This window comes from Piliocolobus tephrosceles, chromosome 3 (genome assembly GCF_002776525.5).
Source record: "Piliocolobus tephrosceles isolate RC106 chromosome 3, ASM277652v3, whole genome shotgun sequence".
NCBI lineage: Eukaryota > Metazoa > Chordata > Mammalia > Primates > Cercopithecidae > Piliocolobus > Piliocolobus tephrosceles.
Genome location: NC_045436.1, coordinates 141,844,216 through 141,868,273, shown reverse-complemented (window position 1 = coordinate 141,868,273; position 24,058 = coordinate 141,844,216). Strand labels below are relative to the sequence as shown.

Genomic DNA, 24,058 nt, shown 5'->3' with positions numbered 1-24,058 from the left:
CCAGGAAGAAATCATTTTTCATAAAGCCTGGTCTTTTAGTTTGCTCTTGCCATTTTTGTGCCTTGATCTGTAAGAGATAACTTATTAGTTGTGTTTGGAGAAGTGTTCAATCTGGTTAATAGGCAAAATAACATTTTAGTGTATTTTTACATGAGGACTTTTTCTCTTGTGGGCTAAGTGTTTATTAATCCATACCAATGCTATCTGGATCTGACTATATCTCCATTTTGAATTATGTTTTAAAGTTATCAACATTAAGTCTGAACAAATCATTCTATAGCTTAGAGTTTTAAAGGAAAATTGAAAACAAGATGACAGTTGAATATTTTTAAAGAAAAGTCAATAGAAATCAAGAAATTCTAATACATTTTTCTTTTTTTAATAAATACATAAAGCTCTTTACCATTTCCCTATATTATTTTGATTAACATGATAATAGGATCTTTCAAAGTATCATTATACCAATTTTCACAGCCTGATGTAAAAGATTCATTTCACAGTAGTAACCATGACTAGCATTAATAAATGAATGTTGATGCCATAAATAACAGTATAAGGCATATTTACACCATCTTAACATACATAAACACCATACACGTACACAAAAAAGTCACAGATCCAGAACAAAGAAAATTCAGTCTCCTAGACAGCTTACATTTATAGGCTTTGCCTAAAGTAATTTTTTTTTTTTTGGCTGTTTTTTTTGTAATTTTTTTCTTTCCAAGCAACAAACATATCTTCCCTATTTCTTGTGATTTATGTGTAACATTGTACTCATGCAAAAATAATACTTGTTTTATTGCATTAACATTTAGACAGCTTTAGATTTGGGTCCTATAACCATCGTCTAAAATTTTACTTGATGTTGCTTCATCCATATATCATTTTAGTTGGTATGATATGATGGTTTGTTTTTGATAAGTTACAAAGTGACAAACATGTCCAGTTGACCAGAGTTCAAAAATCAAGATTCTAAGCTTGATCATGCACATTTTACTTTAATTCTTGTAAAATGGTTTGAATCAGATATTCCATTTTGATTTAACATTTATTGATATTTTTTTTCCTTTTTAATCATGTTTCTAAAAACAACAACAACAAAAGAATAAAAGAAAATACTGTTCCACATCCACTGTTCACAACAAGGAAGAGCAGCAAGAATCACACTGACCATTGTTAGGACACCAGTCAGGTGGTGACACTGTAGTAAACATTGAATGTCATCAAAATACTGTGGGAATGTGATAATTACTATAACCCATACTTCTGCAAGAGTTCAGATTGCCATTGGCGTTTGCGCTCTGGAAAATAATCTGGAATGTGGATTTTTTTAAAATCCTGAATACACTTTTTCATTTCTTCTTCCACACTTAGCTTCTCACAGACTTTCTTTTTGGACAGATTTGTTTCCCGGGACTTGCTGATGAGTGTCTGAAAGAGTTCGCTGTTTCTGCGTTTGTCTGGTGGGGGCATCCATTGCACAGGTGCTTTTTTAGAGGGTCGATCCAACGTTAAGGTGTTCGGTTGGTGAGCTGTTGCCTGCTGGGCACTGGACGGGTTGTCCTGGGGAGTGCTTGCCTCTGAATGGCTGTCACAACTGGAAGTGGAGAGCTCATTACAGGAAGTCCCACTTTCACTTCCTTTATCAGTGACTTTGTCCTGTTTCCTATCTTCATGTTCTTGTTTAGGTGATACTATTTTCTGAGGTGGTCCTAAAAAGGAGGAAAAAAACAAAAAGAAAAAGAGTAGAACAGTTGAATAAGAAGTGTGAAGGTAAAATTAAATGAACTCTATATTTTCTATTTTAAACCAAGAACATTTATTTTAATAAAAATGGTGCTTGTTGCATTAGTCTGGGTTTGTGGGATTAAATGTAAGACCTAGGGTCTTTAGTGTACATGGAAAGATGCAGTATGCTGATTATTTAAAACAATAAAGTTTGAGAAATTTGTTTAATGAGAGTTTCTGTCTTAGAGACGATCAACAGCTTCATACTGAAAAGAAGATTTTTGTTATTTTAATTACTAGCTCCTGGAATATAAAAAAATATATAATGTTTTGTTAGCCTTCTATCTGTTTTGTTAGACACTTAGTTCACTTTTGTTCTACCCACTGCACTAGGTGTCCTTTGTATATATATTCTGCCACTGTAAAAGCAAGAAAGTACCACTGCTATATTTTACAAAGCTGCAGTATTCTCCAGGCCCAGAGCCGCAATCACATCATTTATGCTTCCAAAGGGGAGGCTGGTTTAAATCTTATTCTTAGTCTCTTCATCTTGTTTCATGTCTATTTCCTTGAGGAAAATTGTGGAAGTGCTATAAGATATATCAGGGTCTAATATTATGGTGTGAAAATATAGTTGAAATATGGTATTCTCTTAAAATATAAGGCCTACCATTTGAGGTAAATTACTTAGGAAGACAATTTTTGGAAAGTGATAGTTTGCAAAGATAATTATTTCAAATACACAGTGTGTTTCCAAGAAAAGGTATATTTTATTCTCTCTGACTCCACTGTGGGATTAGGATCTCCATTTAACATTTATTAAACACTACCACAAACCCAGAGCTGTTCTAAAACCTTCATTAAATGGAGCCCAACAATTCAGAGATCTAAATTACTCAACTCTTATTTTATTTTCTTAGAGTCAAATTTTTGAACAAGTTGTATAAATCAGAATCAGGAAGAAGGCATCAGTCTTTTTAAACAATTAGCCAGGGGTTCTATTGTGCAGCCAGCCTTGAGAACAACTGGTCTAATTTAGAGGGTCTAACCTTGGATGCATACTGGAATCACTGACAAAGCTTCAGATTATTGATACCTTGGAACCAACCCCAGACCTCCTGATTTAATAGGGTGCTACCTGGCCATCAGGTTATTTAAGATTTTAATGTGCATCCAAGGTTATGAACCACTGATCAGTCTAATATATATGAAATGGGTTAATAGCAAACATGGGTAGTTGATATTACTTGAAAGGATTAAGAGACAAAAAAACTTTTCTTAAAAGCAGCTCCTATGTGCAACATTCTGCTGGTTTCTATCACCATTTTTTTCTACTTAAAAATTAGAAGAAACACAAGTCAATGCCAAATATTGAGTTAAAGATTTTTAAAAGTTTTACAACTTTTTGGAATTATGGAAATATTCTATCTCTTCATTATGGTGTGGATTATATGATTGTATACACTGTGAAAATTGATAGAATTGTATACCTAAAATGGTTGAGCTTTTCTGTATGTAAATTATACCTTGACTAACCTGACTCCCTCTCCTGAAAAACAAAAACAACAAAGTAACATACAGTATATATATATGTCTATATGTCTCCATCTCTATCTCTATCTATCTATCTATCTATCTATCTATCTATCTATCTATCTATCATCTATCTATCTCAAGGAAAGTCTTTAGCAATATTTTGAACTTCCTTTGTCTGCAATATCATAAAACCAGGACAGATATGAATGCTTATAATTGCTTAGTAAGGAATTACACTATTACATTTCAGAAGTATTTGCAACCAAAGATTTAAAAATTTGTTGAGTTTTATTTGTTTTAAGCCTCTCTCTGTCAGGGAGAGTCAGCTGAGACTTTGGGGTGAGGTTGAGAAAATGCACTGCTAACACTCTGTGTTGGACTTACCCAGATCCATTCGCTATTCTCCTCTGTCCACAGTGGCTGATGTGTATAGACTATGTTCTTAAGCTCCCGAGCCTTGTGGCTTTCAGTTGGATTCAGTCAACAACAAAGACTAGCAAGATAACACCCTAACCCCACCCCACCCCCAGGAATGTGGTGATCTGGTTATATCCCTGGACCTAGAGGCTACAGCCCTATCAGGAAGCTCTCTCTGTCTCCCTCTCCCTTTTCTTCACCTTCCCTTTTCTACCACCCCTGTGGAGGCTCATAGTTTTAGGCCTACAGTTGTTGATGTGGTTTGGCTGTGTCCCCACCCAAATATCACCTTGAATTGTAACTCCCACAATTCCCACTTGTCATGGGAGGGACCCAGTGGGAGGTAACTGAATCATGGGGTCAGGTCTTTCTTGTGCTGTTCTCACAATAGTGAATACATCTCATGAGACCTGATGGTTTTAAAAAGGAGTTCCCCTGCACAAGCTCTCTCTTTGCCTGCTGCCATCCATGTAAGACATGACTTGCCCCTCCTTGCCTTCCACCATAATTGTGAGGTCTTCTCAGCCATGTGGAACTTTTAAGTCAATTAAACCTGTTTTTCTTCCCAGTCTCAGGTATGTCTTTATCAGCAGCATGAAAATGGACTAATACAGGTGTTAACCATTTAGGTACCATAACTAATCTTAGCGTACTTCCTACACTGTTGTAAACTGTCCTTTTTAAATGTTCTTAAATGGTCCAGCTGAGTGTGCCTTCTCTCTCTTCCTGGGTTTCTGATAGACCCACTCTATCAGACCCACTCTGGCCACCAGCCATCTTCTCCATTAACTAGAGGGATGTTACTTGCAGGATCAGTTTTTAGTGGCACCAGATATATGTGGTAATAAAATTTGAAAATAAATAGGTTTGGAGTCTTATAGACTTGGATTCAAATTCTGGCTCTGCAGAAAATACTAGCCTTGTGGCTTTGAATAAGATATTTAGTTCCTCTAAGCATTAATTTGCTCATCTATAATATGAGTAAAATTACTTTGCCCATAGGAGCATTTTAAGATTAAATAAGATATCATGTAAAAGTATCTAGTATAAGGATTCTCAACAATGAGAGCACATCAAGGTATATAAGTGGAATTTTTTGAATGTACATATGTCATATACATCCCTAGAGGTTTCTAGTTCAGTGTGAAGGACTGGTAATGTATGTGTTTATATGAAGCTGGGAGTGGTGGAGGAGATGCAGCATCTCTTTAGTTACCTTTATGGGTGAATGTGAACCCAAGCAAGTATGAAATTCAACACCCTAATACAACATAGTATATAAATAATTGTAGGTTTTTTTACCCTTTCTGTCAGTATTTTGCTATACTTTAAACAAAAGCCCCTATCAAAGGAATCTATGATTTTCATTCCCAATAATGACTAAAGGATTAAACTGCAAACATCTAAGCAAACCAAATTACATTAAGGATAAATAAGTGATGAAAAAATAATTTCCTGTTTATTGGCAGGGCAACAGAGCATTAGATAGAGTTACCCAGGCAGAAAAGCAATCACATCAAAGTGAAAGACAGTTCAGAAAGAAAGTACTAGATACTACCAAAGTAAATGCCTTATTCTATTTGTTTCTATTCACTGGGAGGAAGAAAAAAATGCTTAATGACAATAGAATGCAACATTTGTGTGATGAAAACTAATTGGTCTTGCAAGATAGAAGATTAAGGAAGCCCTCTTTGAAGAAGGGATCAATGAGTTCAGCTGAGAGCTCTGTACTGACTATACGCCAGACACAGGGCTAGGTTCTGGAGGAGGCACAAATATGGATAAGATGAGCTCTCTGCCTGATGAAGTTCACAGGCTTTCTTCAACTCCAAGTGGGTAAGGACAAAAAGATGCAGAGACAAGATTTTACATGTGTGGCCAAGGATCCCTATAACTTTCTGGGAAGGTGAACTAAGATGCACTCCATACCAAATGGGTCTAACTGAATTTCCTACACTAGCTTTTTTTTTCACTTTTTACTTTTCAATTATTTTTCAATTTTCTTTGCCACCTTTGAAAACATCATCTATATCCCTCTCTTTTCTTCCCTCTTGTCTTTCCAATGACAAATAACATGGGTTAGGGCAGAGTCGGAAATAAAGTCTATCAGAGAATAGTATTTTATAATTATTCAGTGTTTGAAATGCTTGGGATATTTTAGAATATCTCTTTCTGTAGACTTCAAGAACTATGAAAAAAGGGGAACCTGAATTTACTGTGATTTTAAGAGCTTTAAAAATAAAAAGAACTTAAAATAGTTACACACATTAATTAGAATTAACAAATATATATTAATATATTATATATATATACATGGTATATATATGTTATATATATATATATATGTTTTTTTCATCTTCTTTCATGTTTTGCTAATTCTATTTAATACACTATCTTTAGGCAAGGTGGACTCCCAATCAGACCAAATAGATTCAGAGGTTTATATAATGACTTAAAAGAGAATGCTTAGCTTTATTTTGTGTACAGCTTTGAAAGAATAGAATAATATGATGGTTCTTTGCATAAATCATTAGGGATCACTAATAGTCTTTTTTGGCTTTATGCTATCAGTTTTAATTGCTATCCATTTAAGCATACTTTAAATTATTATTGATAACTTAGTAGATTTAAATTGGGACTAAGATATGATAACTTAAACTGATTTAGCTGCTTTTTATGACATGAAATTGAGAAAAATTAATTAATTTAGGTAAATAATGATTACTCTAGTTGCCCAGTTTTCTTGTGGATGCCTGTTAATTGCAGGCTTCCAGGGATAATTTAAAACTTTAATTTTATATTATTTTATTCATTGGCCCAAAGCCGCTTGACATGCTTTCAGCACCACAAGAATGATAATTTAAATATCACCAACTAGTGAATATATGGGAAGAGCATGATTATTAGAAATGTCTCTGTGTCTCTTCAACTAGTAATATAATCAAATATATACCTGAAAGATCTTCCCAAAAGCATTTTGCCCTATGAGTTAGGGCACCCAATAGACTTGGTTTAAAAATGAAAATATAATTGTGTTTTGGTGGTATCATCAGCTAAGATTTCTTCCATCATATAAAGAACTCATCACCATTTATTGAAGTGTAAGCAACAGATTAGTGAATAAGCAAATCTCATATTAACCTAAGATTTACCTGTAAAAAAAGAGTTAATTATTTTAAAGAGTTAGATAAATAGGTACACCTAGAAACTTTCAAATATTGGAACAATTAATCAACTTTTCATTTGGTTATTTGCTATTAAACAAACTAGGATAGCCATCCAGGAATGCTCCATCCACTGAGCATTTGTAAATGGCAAGTAGTCTTAACTAGAAGATCTGCAAACCAGCTACCTATGTCGTGCCTCTTCAATATTATTTTTGAAGAACAATCAGTGTACATACACACACACACACACACACACACACACACACACACTTAGATGCATTTATTATGCTGACATTTTTTCATCACTAGGGGAATAACCTTGGAAGATCTGCTTTTAGCTTGGTTCGGCCACTCCAACCAAGCAAGTACTTTGTGTTGGTCGTATAACCTCTCTAATAGTTGGTTCTTTTTGGTTAATATTTTGGGGTTGTCCCCTAACTTCTTTTATGTTATGAAAGTCTGTATATCTAAATGATATAATGAACAGGAGGAGATTTTCCAAGCTATAAAATTCTGAACAAATATTAAGCATTAAAAGGTTACCATGAATAGAAATTATCACAGAACAAGAAAACAAACTCAATTACTACTACAGTATTTAAAAGAATTTTAGGGGTCAAGAATAACTTTCTGCAAGTTCACTGAGAGTAAGTGTAGTACTAGAATACATTATTAATTTATGTCTATTTAATTACATCTATTCTTACTGGTGAATTGCCAGCGAAGAGAATGACACTTAAGGGCGCATTGTGTAGACTGTCTGGGGTCACATCTCAGTTTAAAAACTTACTAGATTTGTTATTCTGGGCAAGTTGTTTACTTTCCTTGGGCCTCAGTCTCCTCATGTTTAAACTTCAAATAGTTTTAACTAGGATTAAATGACCTAACATATATTAAGTACTTTAAATCAATCTGACATGTATAAATGCCGAAAAATGCTAATTATTAGAATTCAGTGTAAATATCCATGTGTCAATTGGCCATGGCATGGTCAATTTGTTCATTTGAATATTGAGAGTACTGATTGGATAACTGTAATGTTTCCACACTGATTCTGAGTCTGCACATAACCCGTAGGCACATACGAATTGCAGACAGTTCCCTTAGTTTTTTCTTCCTTAAATTTTTATCTATTAAAAATGAAATTAAAACAGAAATATCTAGTTACATGGCTATGGTAAGAAGCAAATGAGATAATATATGTGAATGCAATTTGTAAGCCGTAAAGTTCTATACAAAGTAAACTTAGTTTATAGTCAAGAATCTTGCGGCACTATTCACAATAGCAAAGATTTGGAACCAACCCAAATGTCCATCAATGACAGACTGGATTAAGAAAATGTGGCACATATACACCATGGCACATATACACCATGGCACATATACACCATGGCACGTAAACACTATGCAGCCATAAAAAAGGATGAGTTCATGTCCTTTGTAGGGATATGGATGCAGCTGGAAACCATCATTCTCAGCAAACTATGCAAGAACAGAAAACAAAACACTTCATATTCTCACTCATAAGTGGGAATTGAACAATGAGAACACTTGGACACAGGAAGGGGAACATCACACACCAGCGCCTGTTGTGGGGTGGGGGGAAGGGGGAGGGATAGCATTAGGAAATATACCTAATGTAAATGACGAGTTGATGGGTGCAGCACACCAACATGGCACATGTATACATATGTAACAAACCTGCACGTTGTGCACATGTACCCTAGAACTTAAAGAAGTATAATTAAAAAAAAAGAATCATCTATCATTTACACACTATCATTTACAAATGTATGAAATATTACATTTTTATGTTCAAAAGGGAATTTATTTAAGAAAATAAAACACAAAGACCCTGGTATAAGCTATCAAAAATGTGTGAATTAAGAGCAGTAGTAAAAAAAAAAACATTTTATTAAGTAAAATGTCACAAATAGAAAATATCACAATGGGCCCAAACTTGTAAAACTCAGCAAGACAGGGCTTTTGATCAGTTCCCTTGGGTTTTATTATATTAAAATAGAAAAGAGGAAAAGATAGCTTTTCCCAGTTATTTGAATAACTAATGAGGTACAGAAACGAAACGTCAATATTTTTGTCTTTAAAAAGGCTGCATGATTTCTGGGTAGTTCTGGGTATGGGGATGTTTATAAGAGTATTTCTATATTTTTGTTCTTGAATACACAAGCATTTCCAAATAAAGTCTATGTACACAGCTGCACATTTGAGAAAAAACCTTTTCATTTTAATCTCTCTACCTGCCCAATGATGATAAAAAATGATAGGTATGTAAAATGTGTCTGCAACACTCACAATTCCTAGAAGGGAAATTATCCTTTAATAGAGCTAAACTCAATGACGTGTGAATGGTTATGTGGTACTTAAACAGAATGAACCAATCTATCTTAAATATTAGCACCACATGCTTCTAAGTATTAAGCACTTGAGTCAAAAGGGAAAAACTCCATTTTGATTTCACATTTACTGAGGACCTATTATGTATAAGGCATAGTGTTAGTTACAAGGCTGGGGACACACACATATGTGCACACACACCTGTACAACCACAGTCCCTGATATCAAGTAGTTCAGGCTTGGGGTGACAAGTGCAGATGTAGCTAAAGTGTGAATAGGGCATGGACAGGGGATCAAGGAGTAAAATAAAAAGAGGCTGATTTGTGATTGGAGTGAGCTAAGGAATGGGGTCATTTTTAACTAATCAGTAAAACTGGCATGCTTAATTGAAACTTACAGCTCATATAGGAGATGTGTACCTCTTAGAACAGAAGACAAAATTAATTTATATATGAGAAAAATTGAACTCATTTATTTATGTTTTCTATAATTTCCATTAGCATTACTTAACCGCTTTTATGGGTGAAAGAGTATAACAAAATAAAAGAAGAGTGACTTGAAAAAAGAAACGTGGCCATATTCCTTTATTCATCCTGACATGGTAATCCCAAACCCACTCTTCTGATACTCTCTGAACTTAATTTTTATCATATTTACCTACTCATAGTGTGTGGCTCTCAGTCTTTAATTGTAAACTCAAAGGCAGAAACTGTGTTTTTCTATTCTCTCATGGTGCCTTCATCAGAATAGCTGCTTAACAAAATTAGTAAAATTATCTTCATGCCTCTGAATTTCTATAGTATTTAATACTAACTACATTACTCACTTGGAAGTTAGCATTTACTACCTTTTAGGTTAGTAAATATTCATTTTGATGTCCACAGACTAGTAAGAATGCTCCCACCCCCAACAAATAAAAATTGGCCCTGAGGTCACACTTCTGGTGTCCCATATCCCTCAGAGTTTATAATTTCCATGAGGGCTTAAATGGCATGTATTACTCAGACAGTTCAGGAGGCTGATTTGTATTATCACTGATTAAGCAATACTATAATAGTAATGTGCACAAGCAAATGTAATGCAGCATAAGAAAAGAAATATCAGAGAAAATTTTATGCAGCACGAGAAAAGAAATATCAGAAAATATATTTGTTTAGTGAGACATACATTAGAAGAGGTTTCCAAAAATAATCTTATTGCCTTTCTCTCATTGTACAAATCAGTATCTTCCTATGACTCAGTTATTTCTGTAGATCATGCCCAAGGTCACCTTTGGCTATCCAGTGGATTCATCTTTTATTTTCAATCACTTGTTACATCTTATCAATTCTACTATTACAGCAACTCTTGAATCTATCTATTCATCTCTGTTCCAATTTCCACCACCTATGACAGGTTTTTCATTGTATTTTCTAACCAATTCTCTGACTCCACTTTAGTCCTATTTCAAACTATTCTCAGTGCCACTGCTAAATATATACTCCTGAAACCTAATTGCATTAAGTATATCCTTGTGCAAAAACTTCCTAAATAGTTCCTCTGCATATACGATAAAATTTGATTATGACATCTTGGCTTTGGAGACTATCTTCAGTGTAACACAAATAACCCCAGATCATATTTTAGTGCTTCCCATTTGGTGACTCCCATATACTTGTTTCTGGTGAATGCCTTGCTCTACCAATGCTTGCTTTTCTCTGGACTGTATTCTTTCCTTGCCCATGCCCCTTTTAGCTATCCTTAAAAGCCTGATCCACATGTTGCTTTCAGCATAAAACTTCTCATTATCATATTTGGATGTAATTCCTTGTGATTTCCTTTTTTTTTTTTTTTTTTTTTTTTTTAATAACCCATAGTTTGTTTGAATCCATCTCAAGGTACTGAGCCTATTTTGTCTTAAATAATAGTTATTTCTGTACTCAGTTTAACTTTCATTCCTGTGTTCTGCCCCACCACACACACACAAATATACACACAAAACACATACACACCAATATAGTTAATCCTGGAGTGGGGCAGTTAAGCGCTGGGAGGAGAAGGGCGGGGTCTCTGGCGAGGTCTCCACGGTCGGGCCTGTGCCCACAGACCTAGGTAAAGACAGACACCCCTGTTTTCGTGCCCAAGTGTGCATTTTCCAAGGCTACTCTGGCCTGTCATGCCCCCATCCTGGTCCTATAAAAACCCCAAGACCCTAGCCGGCACAGACACAAGAGGCTGGACATCAAGAAGAACACACCGGCAGAACAGCACACAGGTGGCTGAACGTCCAGAGGAGCAGAGGAGCGGAAGAGCACACACCGACAGGCACTGGCACAGGCCAGCAGGCCATCAACTGGGGGAACGATGTGGAGGCTGAAGGGAATTTGGCGGAAGCAGTCAGAAGAGAATTGGGCTGCCTTACTCCAGGCAAAAAACACCTTCCCACTCCATACCCCTGCTGGCTTCCCATCCATCTGCAGAAAGCTACTTCCAACAGCCAGTAAAAACTTGCGCTCATTCTCCAAGCCCATATGTAATCCAATTTTTCTGGTACACTAAGGCAAGAACCCTGGGATACAGAAAGCCCTTTGTCCTTGTGATAAGGAAGAGGCTCTAATTGAACTGATTAACACAAGCCTCCTACAGATGGCAAAACTAAAAGAACACACTGTAATGTGCTCTCTGGGGCCTAAGGAGCTGTAAACATTCACCCCTAGACGCTGCCGTGGGGTCGCAGCCCACATCCCTCACGACCTGCCCCTTCGCATGCTACCCCCAGGGGTTTTGAGCAGTGGGGCACCGAAGAAGTGAGTCACTCCCGCATCACATGCCCTGCCAGGGGGACAAGGAAGTTTTTCCCGTTTCATAGTCACTTACGGGATAGAGAGTTTCTCCTTTTCGTCTTGGTATTTCCTGAAGCATCACCACATTGCTAGGCTCATAAGAATTCAGTAACCGTTTATCTAACTGAATTAAATGTAATTAATATTATCTACAAAATATTGTCTAAGCACACAGGGGGTTACTTTATTCCTAAAGAAGTTTATTTTTGTTTTGTTTTGGTTTAACCGAACTATATAAACCCAAGTGTAACTCAGCTTAAGGAGTGTAACTCACCTTAAGGAGTGTAACAAAAACGAAGAAATGGGGGAGTCGAAGATAAACCATTTAGCAGTGAGTAATACGAAGAGCCTCACAGTCTCTCTAGTTAATGAAAATATCATTCCTTTGGAAAAGTTCCTACCTTATTCCTTTTAGTTTATTAAAGAGAAATAAGTGACTTGAGAACCACACATAATGTGGAAAAATAATTTTCTTTTTTCTGAAGAAGAACGCTACCTCACTTACATGATTGTACCTGATGCTCGTAGTAGAAAATGTATTAGGTGTTCATTTGTCCTCTCAGAAGCCTTTATCACATGCAAAATTGTTACAGACACCTTGCAAGAGCTCTTCATTTAAAACCCATCTCTTCATTTCCCCCATGGAAGCTAGATTCTATCCACATTCACTCCTCTTGTGCTTAAATCAAAAACATAAACTCCACACAAAGATGCCTAGGCTCCTTTCGGAATGTGGAATGAAGACTACCCAACTACTTCCTGCTCGTTTCAAAGTTCCCACGTCTGAATCTACCATTCCTTATCACTGTCATTGGCATAGTTGTTTTTCACATGCCCAGGTAACAACCTTCTAATGACCTTCTTTTTCACAAGCACATGTTTTATGAGAAGGATGCTTTATTTGGTTTTCTAATTTGTGAACACAAGCCTATGCCTGCTTGTTTCACATCTATAAAATGTGGATCATAACACCTACAAGGTGCTTAGCAATGATTAATGAGATGTTGTCTTTACAACATATCTGGTGGCTCCAGGAGGAAAAATGAAGGCACTCTGTTAATATAGGTTGGGGGTACACTTATGAGGATTGTGTATAACAAATTTATATGAACATAAAACCATGCTGGTTGTAAATTATTGTTGCCTGTTATGCAATACTAAACAGCTACCTTAGACCTGAGGATAAATCTACCTTAGACCTGAGGATAAATAAGGGAAGCAGAACAGCTACCTTAGACCTGAGGATAAATAAGGGAAGCAGAGATTGTGGAAGAGGTACACACACACATATAGATGCACACACATACACACACACAAAAAACAGTGTAACCCTCTTGTGTTGCAGGAGCAGCTACAATTGCCAACAGAAGCCATAGTTGAGTGGATTTTTATTTGTTGGATCTCTTCAGATCTTAAGTGCCTGCCTGCCAATAAATGTTTTCAAGTATTTCCAACAATCCCTAGTCATATGCAACTTCTTGTAGCTGCCATACTATTGAATATGAGCACCACTTCTTTTCACTTTGAAATTCATAAAAGTGTGCCTGTTATGGCAGCAGCTCGGTGCAGAATCATTATGATGAAGGAAAGATGAAGGCATATATGTGCATAGCAGAGTTTAATTTCATTTCATAGTACAATAAAAAAGTGCTCAGCTTTTGAATAGAGCAGAATTGTGCTTGATGTGAAGTTTTGATATGTATTAGGTAGGTGCCAAATGTGTCTTTAAGGTTCATTTTCCTATTCTGTCTAAAAAGGAATAGAAATATGACACTTCCCTCCTAGGGTTACTTTAAGTCAAAATAAATGTGAGGAAGGCTTTTGTAGTAGGCTAAAATGTGATTCCAAAAAAGATAGCAGGCACGAATCCCTGGAACCTGTAAATGTCATTTTCCATGACAAAAGTCTTTGTAGATGTAATTAAGATTTTGAGATGGTGAAATTATTCTGGATTATCCAACTGGATCCTAAATTCAATCAGTGGTATTCTTACAAGACGGAGGCAGTGAAAGATCTGATACTTACAGAGGAGAAGGTGACAATGTGACCATGGAACCAGATGTTGGAGTGATGCAGCTACAAATCCTGGAATGTCAGCTGCCATCAGAAGCAAGCAACAAATTTTTCCCTAGAATATCTCAAGGTAGTGTAGCCCTGCTGACAGCCTAGTGAAACTGACTTTAGACTCTGGAGTCTGTGAGAGAATAAATTTCTGGTTGTGTAAGTCACCAAGCTTATGGTAATTTGTCATAGCCAATAGAAACAAATACAAGTGATTTAGTGTAATTCCTGGCCCTTGGTAGATAGTGAGTTACGTCATCTTACATAAGTGAATATAATATTGTCCTTAATAACTGAATGCTATTGGATCTAAATTGTAGAATCTTAATTGTTCTATTAAAAAAAAATGTTTTGCAGGCTCTATCGAATTGTCATCCTGTTTCTTTAAGCTACTATAGTAGTGATAAGCCCAGAATATTGTACTACAAATCATTCTACTTGGTGGGTATCCCTAATGTTAAAAAATTCCTATACTCAGCCATAATTTGTCTCCTCAAATAGTGCCATTAACTAATGTCTACCTTCTGGAGCAACATAAAATGAATCCATTCCCTGCTTTTAACTAAGGGTCCTTAATATTTTGGAAAACCATTATCATATCTAGTCAAAGTCCTCTCCAATTATATAGATCAATCATTATTTGAATAATGAGGTTAATAGGGATAGCCACTTCTCTTTATCTCTGTTCCCATAAGACTCTATTTTCTCTTTGTACAAACATTCAAACATAGCCACCCATCTACCCATTTCAACACACATGCACACACACACACAATCACAGAACTGTCTCTCTCTATAGCTGACTCTACAGACATTTCCAGAACTTGATCATTCCTTTTCATTCTAGTCTCATGCTTTTACTGCCTTTGGACACCTTCTAAACTTCAAATTCTTTTTCTCTTAAACCAGTTCCTCCTCTTATGCTTTCTATTTTCCTATTTTTACAGAAGCACCACAGTCTTCTTAATTACCCAGGTTTCAAATCTCAGTCATTTTTGCTATTCCAATTTCTACCCCTCTACTGATACACTCCCCCAATGAACAGTTACCTAGTCCTCTTGATACTTTGATAATAGTATCATTTTCCTCACCTTCAGTCTTCACTCTCATGGTTTTGATCCCAATTAACTCTTACTGAATCAACTGTAATAACCTTCTAGAGAGTCTTTCATCTCTAATCTTTATATCCTTTTATCCATACTAAACAAAGATGTCAGCAACATTGCACTGAAACATAGCTCTTATTACAGCACCTGTTCTCTGAAAACCTCAATGGCTTTCAGAAACATATCCAAATCTTTTAGCTACAAGAAAGACAAGACTTTCCTTGGCCTAGTTCGAGCTTAAAGTCCACACTTCATTTTCTATTACTCTCAGCCTTCATTCAAGTCAAATTGGAGGAATTAATATTAGCCTACATATCATATGCATTCCTGTCTTTAATTCTTCACCTATGTGAATTATAGGTTGAGATCTGTTTATAATGATATTTGTTTAGATGGAGTAAATTTCTTATTGACTGTGTGGGTATGTGTGTCTGAGAATATAGGTGGTGCTCTATCTATCTTATATGACAGAGCCTAATTACCAGGCTAAAGTATACATTTCTAACCCAGACTAGGCCAATCATAATGCCCTACCTAATCAGCCCCCTAATCTACAGTAAGGATGAGGGTTGTGAGGTAAATAATCTGGGCGACTCAATAACATGAAATCTCTGGAATACTTCAAACTGTTCATGAGGGGAAAGAATGAGAATGCCCTTACATCTTTGGCCAAAAACCTCTCAGATATGACTGGAGGGGACTAAGTCCCTCAATACAATAGGGGAGAATGACAGCTGAAAGGGAATCCTAACAGTATTTGGAGGTCTGGTTCAGTGATTTCTATTACCAACTCCACTGTTAGGCAAGTATTTTAGACCAAATAAAATAAAAATTTTATAAAACAAATTTATCTTATAAATTTAAGTATTTTATTAGATGCAAATACCCTTGAAATATAACAGAACTCTCTTCGTGAAACAAGTTGAGTGATGTGTTGTTTGTATTTGTTATTGGAGAACTTAATGCTGTTGTGGGAAATCAGGGACCCGGAATGGAGGGACCAGCTGGAGCTGCGGCAGAGGAACGTAAATTGTGAAGATTTCATGGACTTATATCAGTTCCCAAAATTAATACTTTTATAATTTCTTATGCCTGTCTTTACTGCAATCTCTGAACATAAATTGTGAAGATTTCATGGACATTTATCACTTCTCTATTAATACTTTTATAATTTCTTATACTTGTCTTACTTTAATCTCTTAATCCTGTTATCTTCATAAGCTGAGAATGTACGTCACTTCAGGACCCTGTGATGATTGAGTTAACTGTACAAACTGATTGTAAAACATGTGTGTGTTAACAATATGAAGTCAGTGCACCTTGAAAAAGAACAGAATAACAGCAATTTTAGGGAACAAGGGAAGATACCATAAGATCTGACTGCCTGCGGGGTCTGGCAAAAGAGCCGTATTTTTCTTCTTGCAGAGAGCCTATAAACGGATGTGCAAGTAGGAGAGATATCGCTAAAATCTTTTCCTAGCAAGGAATATTAAATATTAAGACTCTACGAAAGTAATTGCATTCCTGGGAGGAGGTCTATAAACGGCCACTCTAGGAGTGTCTGTCCTATGCTGTTGAGATAAGGACTGAGATATGCCCTGGTCTCCTGCAGTACCCTCAGGCTTATTAGGGTTGGAAAAAAATCCCACCCTGGTAAATTTGAGGTCAGACAAGTTCTCTGCTCCTGAACCCTGTTTTCTGTTGTTTAAGATGTTTATCAAGACAGTACATGAACAGCTGAACATAGACCCTCATCAGTAATTCTAATTTTGCCCTTTGTCTTGTGATATTTGCTTTTGTCCTTGCCCTTTTTTCTCAGAAGCACATGATCTTTGTTCTCCCTTTTGTCCTTTGAAGCATGTGATCTTTGTGACCTACTCCCTGTTCATACACCCTCTCCCCTTTTGAAATCCCTAATAAAAACTTGCTAGTTTTGTGGCTCAGGTGGGCATCATGGACCTACCCATATGTGATGTCATCCCCGGTGACCCAGCTGTAAAATTCTTCTCTTTGCAATCTTTCCCTTTATTTCTCAGATCGGCCGACACTTAGGGAAAATAGGAAGAACCTACGTTGAAATATTGGGGGTGGGTTCCCCCGATAAATGCTTAATGCATAAACTACATTTTTAATGCACATTTCTAGTTACTGACCAAAGAAATTGGAGAAATTTGGAGAAAATCAGACAAAAACAAATCTAATCATTGTATATTTATGAGCAAATTATTATGACAGCAATATAAACAATTAAAAGAGTCCTAGAAATTTACTATTGTATTACTAACAGGGTCATGTGCCCGCATTTATTAAGGCTAGGATGGGTACTATTTACCCTATTATTACTGGCCTAGACTGAGCTCCTCATCTACTCCTATGTCCTGAGGGAAAAAAACCTATCTCAAAAAGTAGATGGGGTGCAAGGTAAGCAAAGATGCACACACACAGGCACACACACACGCACATACACAGAACTGATAGATACTTCATTATGAAAGTGTGGTTAAATATAGAAATTACTATGTTTTGTAGTAAACTAAGGTTTTCATACCATCCTTCAGCAACATGTCACTATGTGTCACCTTTTCCTGTATAGCCACTTGTGATGGTTAATATGAATGTCATCTTTATTGGATTGAAGGATGTAAAGTATAGATCCTGGGTGTGTCTGTGAGGGTGTTGCCAAAGGAGATTAACATTTGAGTCAGTGAACTGTGAGAGGCATACCCACCCTCAGTCCAGGTGGGCACCATCTAATTAGCTGCGAGCATGGCCAAAATAAAAGGAGGCAGAAGAACATGGAGAGATTAGACTGGCTTAGCCTCCCAGCCTACATCTTTCTCCCATGCTTGATGCTTCCTGTCCTTGAACATCAGACTCCAAGTTCTTCAGCTTTGGGACTCAGACTGGCTTCCTTGTGCTTCAGCTGGCAGAAAGCCTATCATGAGACCCTGTGATGGTGTGAGATAGTACTCCTTAATAAACACCCCTTTATATATACATCTATACAACCTGTTCTGTCCCTCTAGAGAACCCTAATATACCACTAGTTGAAAAAGATAATAAGCTGAGATAAACCTAGTAATAAAATAAGTACAATTTTACTTAGTTTATATTTTAACAAGTAAAGTTATAATAATATATAACATTTGTTGAATACTTCTGGATCAGGTACCATGCTTAGCACACTATACATAGCATCTCATTTACATCTCACAATAACTTCATAAAGTAGAGGCCTCTTATGTTTACTTTACACATTAGGAAACTGAGGTTTAGAGAGGTTATGAAACTTGACAGGTCATATTTGGAAGAGGTAGAGGCAGACGTAGATCTGTCTGACTTTAGAGCTTATGCTGAGTTAAGCTCTGAGATACACATGCTGCCACAAAAATCCTGAAATTATGAGTAATTTCACAAAAATCCTGAAATTATGAGTAATTATACCTCTAGTTCAGAATTTAAAGAAAGCTGCTTTCCTTAAATTCTAAACTAGAGATATAATTACTCATAATTTCAAGCCCTTAAGGATTAAACTAAGATGCATATCTGAAAATTTGGGGATAAAAGTGTGCTTAACTGTACTTGAGTGTTATCATTTATTTAGATAGTATGCAATAAAACATTATTTTATTTTACATCTAGCTATTTTAACAAAAAAAAATTTTTGAAGGCTATACACCGGAAAATTAGACATTGCTTTCTAACTCAGTTCATTGGGAGTTACTGGGACTGAGGCTGTTTAACCAAGTAATGTCTATTTATCAAATGTAAGAGTTTTTGTTGTTGTTGTTCTTTCACAAAGAAACGGTGAGGTTGCAATATCCTCTGACATACATATTTCTGTGAATTCAGACCAATAAAAAGGCTATTTTATATTAAGTAGAGGAACCATTATAAAAAGCGACTATGGTTTAAAGGAAAATTATATATTGAAAATGTAAATCCAACAGTAAAATTTACAGAGTGAAATTAAGAAAATAGGCAAGATGTAGAGGGAACATAATGAAGAAAGAATAGAGAGGATGAATCCTAAGATGATTCTTAGGACTATCTTAGAACCCATGACTTGTCAGGTAACATAATTTCCAAAATATCAAAATTATATTTACGATAAGATACACTTAAGACCAAACTTTTCAATGATGTGCAGCACATGATCCAGAAAGGTTCTGACAGACGGCCAGAAATTTCTGCTAAGAGTTTTCAGAGCCTAATTAAATAATGAGCAGATTCGGTCAGTGTTGAGATGCCTTGAACTTTTCCTGTCACTTTATAGTGCACTTTAGTCTAAACCTGATATTTCAATAGCACCATTAACATCAATCTTATTTTCTGACATTAAAGTCTTACAGATTAAAAGTAAAAGATCATGAAATGCTACTAATGAAATCATTATAAGGTAAAAAGATGTACTGGGAACACTTCCTATGTAGATCTATGGAAATGTTATATCAGGGGTAAATTTGCACTGGAAATACTTTTGAAAAAGCATATTTAATTATGAGCTATATTAATGGTTATTCATTAAGAGCTTGGAGGTAGAGAAAAACAGAGTATGCTTTTGGTATGATTCATGTGACTCATAACTTTCCTTGAAGTGCTGAGAACACAGAATTCACAGAGATGAATATTTTCCTTCGACTTCATGTGGTTCAGTGAAAGTAATTGGGATGCCTACTCTTTGCTCACTTTATAAAAATTACTTAAAAGAATTACATGCTACTTGAATGGAAAATTCAAATATTTTCTCTATCCTTCCTTCCTTCCTTCCTTCCTTCCTTCCTTCCTTCCTTCCTTCTTTCCTTCCTCCCTTCCTCCCTTCCTCCCTTTCTCCCTTCCTCCCTTCCTCCCTTCCCTCTTTCCTTTCTCTCTCTCTCTCTTTATTTTTGGATGGAGTTTCATTCTTGTTGCCCAGGCTGGAGTGCAATAGTGCAATCTTGGCTCACTGCAATCTTTACCTCCTGGGTTGAAGTGATTTTCCTGCCTAAGCCTCCCCAGTAGCTGGGATTACAGGCATGTGCCACCACGCCAGGCTAATTTTTATACTTCTAATTTTTGTATTTTTTATTTTTAATAGAGATGGTGTTTCACCATGTTGGTCAGGCTGATCTTGAACTCCTGACCTCAGGTGATCCACCCACCTTGGCCTCCCAAAGTGCTAGGATTACAGGTGTGAGCCACTGTGCCTACCCAAATACATACTTTTCTTTTTGAATAAAACTTTCTATAACATGGAACTAAACTGGAACTATAATTATCCAATTATAAGGATTGACGAGTAAACACTCCTAATAAAGAATTATGATTTACAATATAATGAATTTTAACACAATTGTAGCTGTATATTGGCATTAGAGAATTACAAAATAAAACTCAACAACATTAACCGATGACTAGGGACTCATACTCCTTTGCTTGAATAGTCAGCTTTTCTGTTTGCCTTTAATATGCTATGACACGTTTTGCAAGTGAAACTATAAGGTTAAGAGGAAAGATCATACAGAAGACCAAGAAGATTCTGATTTTGTAGATCAAAGAGCAAATGAGAATTGTTGATGTTTGTTTTTTATTGGTTTCATTCTACTGATTTTTATTTTTTGTTTATTTTATTTATTTATTTATTTTTTGAGACGGAGTCTCGCTCTGTGGCCCAGGCTGGAGTGCAGTGGCCGGATCTCAGCTCACTGCAAGCTCAGCCTCCCGGGTTTACACTATTCTCCTGCCTCAGCCTCCCGAGTAGCTGGGACTACAGGCGCCTGCCACCTCGCCCGGCTAGTTTTTTGTATTTTTTAGTAGAGACGGGGTTTCACCGTGTTAGCCAGGATGGTCTCGATCTCCTGACCTCGTGATCCGCCCGTCTCGGCCTCCCAAAGTGCTGGGATTACAGGCTTGAGCCACCGTGCCCGGCCTTATTTTTTGTTTATAATAGCAATAATATGCATATAACTAGAAAAAATTTTACAATTAAAATCTTTAGTATTGTGTCCAAATTGCTCCACCCTTTAACTACTTTATTAATAACAAATAGAGTATTTTATATGCAATTTTTGGTAACAATTTGAAAGGGTACTAACACTCTAGAACCAAGATCCTGACTATTACAACAGGGGAGGTAAGAGGGCTGAGAGGAAGTAACAGCATACTAAGGATATTGTCTTGTTGAAAAAGAGAATATAGATGCTGGTTAATTGTATACATTATTGGAAACTATGTAAAGCATGTGTCAATTTTTTTTTTTTCTTTTTTTTTGAGACAGAGTCTCGCCATGTCACCCAGGCTGGAGTGCAGTGGCGCGATCCTGGCTCATTGCAAGCTCCACCTCCCGGGTTCCCGCCATTCTCCCGCCTCAGCCTCCGAGTAGCTGGGACTACAGGCGCTGCCACCACGCCCGGCTAGTTTTTTGTATTTTTAGCAGAGACAGGGTTTCACCATGTTAGCCAGGATGGTCTACCTACTAGCATAATAAAAATACAAGGCATACGTAGTCAAATAGTTAAAAGTATAAGGTAAAATGGAACAAAGCGATTGAACAATAAAACAAATATTAAAAGTTTGTATAAAATAGCATGTTACATTAATACTAAGTAAAGGGGAAGTAAGGGTGGGGGCACTGACAGCCCACCAGAGGCTACATCCTTTGTGCCAAATAGAACTTGCTTGAATGCAGAAAGAAACCAATTATATTCTGAGAAACACAAATGACAAAGCAATACTATCATACTCTTTCTTACTCATCATTATGGTGAAAATGATGGCATTGAAAGAAAGAGAAAGAGAAATCCATAGTTCTTTTTTACACTCCTTCTTTACCTACCAGTAAGCCAAAGGTAAAGAGTTTTGGTGGAATGTATACCTATCAAGAAGTAGAATACAAATAAAATGTTAAGTTAATTTTGTACAATCTTTCACTTTTCTGGTAAGACATGATATGCAAGGGAATGCAAATTGTGTAATTTTGGTGATTCTACACACAGATTAAATGCTGTTATATTTGCATTTAAAACCTTCCTTGGAGAAGGGGGTTCAAGATAGCATACTGGAAGCAACTTGTGTGCACAGGCTCTCATGAAGAGGAAACAAAGTGGAGAGTAAATACTGACTCTTCAGGTGAATTGTCTAAGAAACCATGTCAGGATCCATTAAGGGAGTAAGGGAACACATGAAGAACGGAGAAGAGTGAAACTGGGCAGCCATCCACCTGAGACCAGAAGAAGCTTCCTAACACAGGAAAAGGGTGAGAGAGGAAGAGCTCCCAGGGAATCCACACTTTCCACAAGGATCTGTGAAATCTTGGGAACAGGAGAACCCCCTCCTTCCCTGGGCCTCTAGAATGATACGGAGAGCCACACAGAGATTTTGCAGAGGCAGTACTCAAGAACACAGGGAGTCCCACAGGTCTGGATCCCTGATAGCCTAGTATATCAATAGAGGCCACAGCTGGGATCCTGGGGAGCAGTCAGGCTACCTCACTCCTTGCCAGACAAGGCTCTGCTCTTGCTTCCAGCACAGTGACAGAGCTGCTCCTAGCCAGGTGGAACTTGTTGGCTTGGGCTTCCAGCTCAGTGGCCCTACCCCTGCCTTAATACTGTGGGCAGGCACGGCTCTGTGTTCCCCTAGAAAACATGAAGATGGCAGACTGTGTGATTCCCTGAACTCCTGCTGTTCTTGGCTAGACAGGACTCACTGGTTTGGGTGATGTCCAAGCAGGAGAGAAGGCCCCAATCTCAGAACACCAAGAGTGATAAGAAGCCCAGGTTCATAGGCCACCAGAGGAGTACGGTATGCCTCCCTCCACAGGGCAAGTCCAGGAAGGTTATAGCCTGTCCACCACCCCTGGCCCCTGCCTGAGGGAGCCCCACAGCCTGGAACAAGTAAAAAAGGAAATGCAAGAACAGCACCAGTAATCACAAGGGGTTCCTCCAAGACCCAGGAGCAGATCTGGTGAGGGAGTCATATCTCTCTTCCCCCACCACCGAGTATGTCTATGAACATGCTAAAATACAAAAGAGCCAATCTGCTGGCCATCACGCTTAAGCAATATCTGTTGAATAACAGCTCAAATTAAAAAACCACTAATAATTTGCCATGATACAGCACCTGTGAAACATAAGGCAAAAATTAAGCCACAAGTAAAGATCCTGTACAGAGCCTTGGCCTTCTGAAAGTGCACAGAAACAAAACCAACTGACTAAAATTACACCACAGTAAAAGGAACACCCGCACTCTCAGATGAGAAAAAATCAGCCTAAGAATTCTGACATTCAAAAAGCCAATGTGTCCCCCTAACCTCCAAAGGAACACACTATTACTCCAGCAATGGTTTTTAACCAGACTGAAATGCCTTAAATGACAGACAGAATTCAGAATCTGGATGTCAAGGAAGCTCATCACAAGCCAGGAGTTGAAACCCAGTCCAAGGAATCCAGCAAAATAATCCAAGAGCTGAAATAAGAAATAGCTATTAGAAGAAATAATTAAGCTGAACTTCTGGAATTGAGAAATTCACTAAAGAATTTCATAATACAGTCAGAAGCATTAACAACAGATTAAACTAAGTCTCGGAAAGAATCTCAGAGCTCAAGATCGGTTCTTCAAATCAACTCAGTCAGACAAAAGTAAAGAAAAATGAATTAAAAAAATAAACAAAACGCTCAGAAATATGGGACTATGTAAAAAGACCAAATCTACAACTCATTGGCATCCCTGGGAGAGATGGAGAGTGAGTAAGCAACTAGAAGAACATATTTGAGGATATAGTCTATGAAAATTTTCCCAATCTTGCTAGAGAGGTGAACATGCAATTTCAAGAAATATAGAGAACCCCAGTTAGATACTATACAAGGTGACCATCCCTACAGCATACAGT

The 24,058-nt window shown here is 37.0% G+C and overlaps 1 protein-coding gene across 1 annotated transcript in view; it reads right to left on the bottom strand.

Moving 5' to 3' along the window:
• Window positions 1-357: 357 nt before the first annotated feature.
• The window catches only part of KCTD8 (potassium channel tetramerization domain containing 8), a 282,606-nt gene continuing 258,905 nt past the window's right edge, over window positions 358-24,058 (bottom strand). The window contains exon 2 of the mRNA XM_023224672.1: window positions 358-1,712. Within this exon, the coding sequence (XP_023080440.1) occupies window positions 1,252-1,712 (461 nt within the window). The 3' untranslated portion in view covers window positions 358-1,251. The remainder of the gene's footprint in view (window positions 1,713-24,058) is intronic.